At 42.0% G+C, this 8,712-nt stretch overlaps 1 protein-coding gene and 1 pseudogene across 1 annotated transcript in view; both read left to right on the forward strand.

Annotated features, from left to right (window-relative positions):
* Window positions 1-3,629, forward strand: part of ADAMTS9 (ADAM metallopeptidase with thrombospondin type 1 motif 9) — a 167,899-nt gene extending 164,270 nt beyond the window's left edge. The window contains exons 38-39 of the mRNA XM_066613881.1: window positions 411-515; window positions 3,540-3,629. Of these exons, the coding sequence (XP_066469978.1) occupies window positions 411-515; window positions 3,540-3,629 (195 nt within the window). The remainder of the gene's footprint in view (window positions 1-410; window positions 516-3,539) is intronic.
* Window positions 1,512-1,625, forward strand: LOC136643003 (5S ribosomal RNA; annotated as a pseudogene).
* Window positions 3,630-8,712: the final 5,083 nt, after the last annotated feature.

Below are 8,712 nucleotides of genomic sequence, written 5' to 3' on the forward strand. Positions count from 1 at the left end.
AGTCAGTGAGTCAAATGTAGACTGCTTTTCTCTGAGCACAGGACGTTAAGCAGAGCTTACTCGGCAAAGGGCAAGAGTGCCCTCTGCAGGCAGCTGATGGGTAGGCAGCCTTTTCTCAGAGAGCTGCAAATGAGAAGAAATGCTTAACCTCACTCCTGCTGTGATTTGTACAGTATGTGCTAATCACTACAAGGGTTTGGAACAATTGAAAACAGGGCCAGGGAGATCTTGTTAGAATAATGACACCATGGCTTCTTGTTAGAGGGAGACTTGCCGCGATGGAGAATAACATGATTCAGAATTACTCTTTCTCTCACCTTTGTTTTTTGCAAGCATGCATTGTGTTGTTCAGCAGTTACTCCTGAACAACATATACAGTATGATGTGTTTTCTTTTCCATTACTTTTCAGGGACGCTTTAGCATCAACCTCTCTGGAACTGGTCTCTCAGTACCACAAACATCAAAATGGCTTTCCCAAGGGAATTACGCTGTCTCAGAAATTGTAAAATCACCAGTAAGGAAATGCACTTTGTTCTAGCCAAATGAAACATTACACCTGTTAACCTGCCGTATCTAATTGCAATGCACCCCCCCCCCCCCGCATCTTGTAAATGTTATTCTTCAGTATAAGGGTGGGGGGAACAGAGATTAAAAAAAAAAAAAACCTCTTGAAATGTAATGCATAAGAACTGTGAAGCATGGTCTGTAATTGGTGGATTTGGAGCAGCAGATTGGAGTAAATTCAACTTGATCTGTATTATTGCAATTAATTAGTGGGTCTGCTTAACCGTGAAGCTAAAAACACTGAGCACAGTGGTGCAGACACTTCTTTAATTAGTTGTCTGAGTCCTCAGGAAGTATGCAGTAGGGAGTCTGTTCTAACAGTGCTACTGAGCATAATAAAGTACTAAAGAGCTTACCTTTTCCAGTGCCTCTGGTTCTTAGGCTAAAATTCTGGCTTCTTTCCCCCTCCCCACCCTCACTCTGTAGATCAAAGTATAATACATGCAGGAGCAGTGTTGGGCTTTCATTTAGCACAGATTAGGTACACGTTAATGCAGTGGTTCCCCAAAGCACCAGGACCCACTTTTTAAAACAACATTCTATTGGGAATTCTATTGGGACCCACCTTTTGGTTTAACAGACTTTAAAAAAGGAGATCTAGAAAGAAATAATATTTTATTTATTTATAATATCCAGAAAAAGACCCTCAAACTTTATCTCTCTATGTTTACACATGGTTGCAAATGACAGGAGCTCAGCTCCTTGCAGGGCAGTTAGCAGCTATCTTGCAAACTGCAGGAGCTGAGCTCTTTGAAGGGTAATTAGCAACTAGAATATCTGATTTTTCAAAACGCTCAGGGCTAGAGGCAATTAGTTACCTGATCTTTCTGTCACCCTTTGGCGACCCACAAAAATTCAGGTTGCGTCCTACCAGTGGGTCCTAACCCACAGTTTGGAAACCAGTGTGTTAACTTACTGATATTCACCTTTAGTATAGTATTTTTCAGCACACAGTTACCCTGCACATGCCCGATCTCATCTGATCTTGGAAGCTAAGCAGGGTCAGGCCTGGTTAGTACTTGGATGGCAGACTGCCTGGGAATACCGGGTGCTGTAGGCTTATACCATAGTCTTTCGAGACTGAAAGGTTGCCAACCATTTTCAGCACACAAAATGTTTTACAGTTCTTGCATCATTTATCCTTACAACAGTCCCTGCACTGGTGCGAGCTAGTTTAAACAAGTGTCCTCTGCCCACTTGGGACCAACACTCTGTGAACCATTGATAAGTGATTGGGATAACATCTCTCACATGTTAAACCTACTAAGGACCCAATCTTATCGAACTTTCCAGTGCCAACACAGCTGCAATGCAGCCCTGAGGTAAGAAAATAAGGAAATACTCCCTTACCTGGAGAAGGTCTCTGAGACTGTCCTCCTGCCACAGGATGCAGTTCACAGGATGCTGGCTACATCAGCGCTGGAAAGTTGCAAAGGATTGAACCCTTTGGGCAATTTGTTGAAGCTTATGCTTTCAGGTGTATGAGATGTTCTTTTTTGTGATCTCTTGTGTCAAACATTCTGCCCTTGTGCTCATGTGGGGGAATCCCAAACATTAGCTGTATGCCTTAAACAAAGGAAGAACTCCCAGTCCTTTTTTGAGTGCAGCTGAAACATCATCATTTAGGAACACTTTCCTTTGTCCCTCAAAACAAAACAGTCTTTATTCTCTTCATCAACTTCATTGTTACTGATATTTTCAATCATCTAATTTCTGTGCCAACTACCAGGTTCCATTTAGAATTCCAGGTATACATAAGCCAATGGAGATGGAAAACCTAGTGAAAGTTTTGTGTTTCCTTTTTGATTAGTGGTTGCTGCCCTCCAAGAAAGAGAACAGGTCTTGTGCTACAGCCAGTGACAGTCTCAGCAGTCATGAGTAAAACACAGAAGTCACAGCAAGTAAAAAAGAAGAGGAGTTAGGCTCATCTTAAAAGGGGCAGTGCAGAAGGGGAACTTTCACTAGAAAATTGAGATCAGTATTTAGAAATGGGCTATGTCAGAATGACAGATGCAAGGGAGGGCACCAGGATGCAGGTCTCTTGTTATCTGGTGTGCTCCCTGGGGCATTTGGTGGGCCGCTGTGAGATCCAGGAAGCTGGAGTAGATGGGCCTATAGCCTGATCCAGTGGGGCTGTTCTTATGTTCTTAACTACAATTCCCAGAAAGCCTTGCAGGTCTCTTGTTATCTGGTGTGCTCCCTGGGGCATTTGGTGGGCCGCTGTGAGATACAGGAAGCTGGACTAGATGGGCCTATGGCCTGATCCAGTGGGGCTGTTCTTATGTTCTTATGTTAGTACTGAGCACAATGTCTCACCTGACCAAATTAAAAAGAAAGGCAATCAGTGTAAGACACTTACCTGGATCACCTGTCAGGCGCAGTCCTTGAAGTGTAGGTGCCAGGGGAATAAGACAGAATGGATGCTCATAGGAGCTGGTAACAGCATCACAGATCAATAGTTTCAGGCAGAGAAAGTTCATAAAACACAGCTCAAAGACAACAAAAAGTACTGGGAACTCTTGCACTCCATTTGATCCAACTTTTGATGTATTTTCCTTTTTCTGAGAAGTATCTGAATGCCAATACATACCAAAGCAGCATTCGATGTGAGTCAAGGGGTGCAGAAGATTTTGCTGTGAGCAAAACCTAAGCCTACGTAGATTGCACTGGTCAAAGACCTAAAAGCTGAACTGTGGGTGGGAAAAGACATTGGCTGTGCTATTTTATGTATCTTAAAACTGTGTTGTTTCTGTTCATAATATTTTAAAATACTGGCAGGGGAATGGGTTTGGCATGCTTCATTCCCCTTTTAGTTATTCTTCCAGTGTCAGTTTGTCGTTCTTTCCTCTGCAAAAACATGCTATTGTTAGGTAAGCAATTCTCCCATTCTTATCACATAAGTTGCTTACATAGAGGGACTGCAGTTGCTGAGATGTTATCTCTTTTGAGATATTCTTTGTGATTTTGCCTGTAGGATGGTACCAAAGTAATAGGAAAATGTGGTGGTTACTGTGGAAAATGTACTCCATCGTCTGGTACTGGCCTCGATGTTCAAGTATTATAGCAATGGTAAGTGCTGATTTTATATGTATTTTACTGCTATAAAAGCACTGCACTTAAATCTCTGTGCTAGAAATCTATTACCCTAATCAGGAGTGCAGTTAAGTCCCATTCATTTCAATGAATCCCAGGTAAGTTGGCTTTGCATCACAAATTTACAGCCCAAAGCTATTGTGGACTGAGCTGGCAACTATTCTTATGCAACTGGGCTTAGCAGTCCCATAATTACATAATTGGACACTGCCCTAAACTTAGCACAGTGTAACAGGAACCATGAGGGCTGCCCACCTAACGTAAAAATTCAGTATATTCTGAACTATTGGAGGTGAGGGCCAAACAACCTCATAAGGCAGCATGATGGTGGCTGAAGAGGTCTGTGGGCAAATGAAAGCTGATGCAACTCTACATGACTCTCCGCCCCATTATATACTGAAAACTTGCTCTGATTTTAGTTCCAGCACTTGCACTGCTGCTTTTAGCACTTGCACGTGTGATGGCATGGATTCCCTTCCACAATAGACTGTGGGAGCTTCTGCAGTTATAGCACCATGCAAAACAGAAGTGAACACACAAACACAGCTGCATTAGGTGCTCCAGAAATTCCACACTGTGATCTTTTAGACATAGTATTTATATACTGCCTTTCTCTGTTTTTACACAGTATTCAAGACAGTTCACATAGGCAGGCGAATCTTAAACCACCATTTTTCAGTGGGGTTTTTACAATACAGTCATGCGTCGCTTAGCGACAGGGATGTGGACCAGCGCCCCTGTTGCCAAGCGACTCTTGAGGGTATGCGAAGCCTCCAAAAGGTTAAGGGATCCACACTAGTCAGGACTGGGCTGTTAGTCCCTGATCTTTCATACTCCACACAATGGTTCCTGTTCACCAAGGCACCTCTTTCTATGAAACATAGACTGAATCGTGACAATGCATTGGTCACTTGGTCAGAGTCAGGTCAAGAATTTCTTTCAGGTTAATCTTATATGACTATAATTGGATTATGTCACCATTCCACCTCATTGGGCAGATCATGGTAATTTATGCATCCTTACCTGTCCTTCAACCCTCATCAAGAAGGCAGGGGTGCCTGATCTATGCTCATGACAACTCCAGTAGAAGGAACATGTTAAACTGATGCTTTCTGGGATAGTGGAGCTAAATCCCTAACAACAGAGCATGTAACTGTACTCTAGTGGCAGTGATCATAAAGTATTCACTGGTCCATTTTGATATACGTAGAAATTTTCACAAACGTGGGCACATCCTGTCCATGAAGAGTTATCAGTAGACAAAACCCAGGGGGAATTAGGGGCGTATAATTTAGTGACATCAGGATTTAGTCTTGGGAACATTGTTCCAATGGGAACTGAAGTCTCTTGGCCCTGATTTGATGTTCAGACACCAAAGGGAGTGCTCTTTGGAGCACTGTACCCATTCCTCCATGGATGGATAGCCCATGTAGTGATGAATGCTGCCTTTTGTTTTTATTGCAGTCTTAATGGCACGGAAAGTAGAAGTGAGCACTCTGCTTCATGTTTTTAACTTCCAGGATCTCTGAATGCCGGGAGCTGAAGCAAGACAGATGAAGGATAATGAAGCAATACCTCTGCCTTCCACTTTTGTACTCCTTTCTGTGCGTGTGCATGTCAGTGTGCAAGTGTGCCTGTGTGTGTGTGTATGTATGTGTGTGAATATATATATATATATATTGTATATTCTTAATGTTGAAAGGATAATATTTATGTCTGGAATTATTTATTTTTGATTTAATATTTTTGTATGTAAAATGTTTATATTAAGGCTACTTATTCTGTGGTGTTTTTTTTTTTTTTTTTACTTTTTTAACTTTGCAGTCAAATCACTGCATTTTACGTACTCTACATTATATGTAGCATTATGACAAAAGTGATACTTCTATTGTCACTGTACCCAATTGTTTACTTTCAAGCAGTAATTTCTCTTCTGGTTACAGGTTGCACTGATCTTTGTAAGGTGCTAAATGGTTTGCATTGGGGTATTTTTGGCATTTTAAAACTATTCTATCAGGAAAATGATGCAGTTGTTTGGTTTTTTTAAAAAACTCATAAGGGACTCAAGGAACATGCATTTTCATGTCATGGCTATATTGGTAGTTAGGTTTTTTAAATAGTATATGATCTCTTTTGGCCAGTGCTGACAGCTACTGGTTTGGTGCTAACATAGTAATAGTTATTAATATCTATTGGCTTTAAATGCCAGATTTTGTACCATACTACATGGCAGTAGTAAGAGTGCAGTCCTATGCACATCTGCTCAAGTAACAGTGCAGTCCTATGCACATCTACTCAGAAGTAAGCCCCACTAACAGCCCAATCCTAAAGGTGTCCCTGTCGCTGCCGACAGTCCTATGGCCCCACAGTGGTCACCGGAGGTCTCCTAAGGGGAAGGGGACTTTTGTCCCCTTCCCACAAGGAAAGCCCCAAGCACTGTAATGGGACTTCTCAAGTCTCCACCAGCTAATTTGCCAGCGCAGCCTTGAGAGACTCCATGTTGGGCCAGAAGCTCCACCGGTTCCTCTCCCCTCCTGCCCCACCATCTCTTCCTCTGTCCCAGAACGCCTTCCCCCCCACCCCCAAAGCCCTCACCGCTGCCCAGAGCTCTTACCTAGCTCCAGGCAGCATCCAGCCACGCTAGGCTCAGCGCCAACTGGCCTGCTGACTCAGTGCAGGCTGCCACAGGTATGCCTTACAGCATGTTTGCAACACCTAGTACTGGCATTAGAGGTCAGCGCCGGTGCTAGCCCAGCTCAGGATTGGGCCCAAAGTTGAGTGGGACTTGTTTCTAGGTAAGTGTGTCCAAGACTGTAGCTTACATAAATTGACAGTGAGTTCAAGCAATTAATTTAAAGCGGTAGCTTTCAAACTGTGTTCTAGGGAAGCTCAGGGTTCTGCAAAAGCTCATGTAGGATTCCTCAGTGAGAAGATCAGTAATTAGTAAGTGGTCCACCACTGCCAGTCTTCTCTTATAACATTCAGCCACATGCTATGGTGGGGAAAACCATAGGATTGGGCTGTACATTTCAGCAACGAAGTTATTTTTGAAGCCTAAAATTACATTTTTCTCTGAAATATCTTGGCCTCGTTTCAGCTCTAGTCACACCTAACTGGTTGCACCTATTTAGTGACCCTAAAGAATGTTGTGTATCTTCACTCATATCACAAAAAGAATCCATCTAGTTCAGTGTGGCATAGGTGAGCAGGGTAGCTGCAGAAGTACATCCAGAAGTACCTTGGCTCCATGTGTGGCAACCTGCTTCTGTGCCTGGGACCTTCCAGACATTCACCCTCATCTTCTCAGCAAACTTCAGGTCACTGTATGCCTGTCTGTATTGAGACTCCTACTGCAGGCACACAGAGTGCATCTGTTCTGTCCATCTCCATTTCATCTGGCCATTCATGACTATTTGGAGGATTTTCTTATATCAGCCTATGAGGACCAGTCAGACATTGAAATTATTTTATTTAACTACAACAGCATTTTATGTATTTTGGATTTTTGTATCTTTACAAAAATTATATAAAAAGCAGCTGGGTGGTTTTTTAATTAAAAAAAAAAACCAAAGCATTTAAGTTTTTCAAATATGTTATAAAATAAAGTTTATTTTTAACTAAAATTTTTTAAAAAACCAAAAATTAAATATACTATGTCAAGTCAGGTCAACATGAGAAACTTAAAATTTTGTCCTGTGCAGCCAACTTACTTTTAGCTTCACCTTCTTTTTCCTGTTTCCTTCTTTCTGGGAAAAAAAAAAAAAGCTTTCCTACTTCTCAGATCCCAATTTCTCAATTCAGGATGGACTAGTCCAAAGGATAGAAATACTCTTTTCACACGGTCAGAAGAAGCTACTGCTGTTAAAGATTTTAAACAGTCTCTGAATCCAAGTACTTAAAACTTCATCAGCAACCATATATGCCTTGAATGGTTCACCCTTGACTTTGAAATTTGTTGGATATTATGGAGGGAGGATTTATGGATGCTCGTGTCATATCGAACTCTTTTTCTGCAGCAGTTAAGGTACCCTGGTACTGGGTACTGAAAATATTTGCAAAAAAAATGAGCTGGGAATAGTGGGCAGTCATGCTCCATGGGCAGCCCAATCCTAATCTGCAGTGGCGCAGAGGGGCCACTTGGCCTATGCTGTGTCCAGTGCAGCTTGTGAGGCGGCTGAAGGTCTCAGGGCAAGGGGATATATTTCTCCTTACCCTGAGTAAAGCCCCAGTTGTCCCTATGGGGCTCCTCAGATTTAGCCCTTGTGCTTTTTTAAATATCTCACTCAATTTTTAATATCTCACTCTTTTTAATGTCTCTCTCAATTCCTTCCAGATGTCAACATCACCAGCAATAAAAGCGGTATTTCTCTGCACTTTGTTCAAGGCTCTGGAAACAGGCTTCAGGATAGTCAGCAAGTGTTCCATAATTCTCTTAAGTCTAATATTAAAAACTTGGGCTATTTTCTCATGGTTTTGTTCACAAAGCTTCATCAGATCAACTCAATTCTTTAGTGCTCCAAAAAAGAAAAAAACCCCACTACCAAGTTCTCTCCCACTTTGGCGGAGAGTCTCCCACTTTCTTCAGAACAGTTACTGCAAAGTGGTTGTTGTGTCCATATTTTGTAATTTCAGCAACTGTAGCTTTTTTATTTCTGAAGCACTGGAATCGTTGGCTTAGAAGTGCATCAAACAAAAGCGCTGCAGCTCGATGCTGTTAGTTTGGGATTGTTTTCGCTTTCTTCTAGATTTCTTCTCATCTCGGTTACATTTGCAGCATTATCTGTGACCACCTAGACATTTAAATCTTTTCTCACAGTTTGCTGTAGCTTTTACTGCTACTCTCTGTTAAGAATTCTGCTGTGGGTGCTTTTTGTGATGTATCAGTTGTTTCTATAAGGAAGTCAATTCCTTCTTAGTGCATTCGATGGGATGATTGTAGACATTGCTCATGAATACTCAGACCATTGTTCATGAAGACCATGAAGACTCAGGCTAACCATGTTCCCCTCTAGACCTTTTGCACACGGTGCAGTTTCACTGTCATAAACTTTATC

This window comes from Tiliqua scincoides, chromosome 2 (assembly GCF_035046505.1).
Source record: "Tiliqua scincoides isolate rTilSci1 chromosome 2, rTilSci1.hap2, whole genome shotgun sequence".
NCBI lineage: Eukaryota > Metazoa > Chordata > Lepidosauria > Squamata > Scincidae > Tiliqua > Tiliqua scincoides.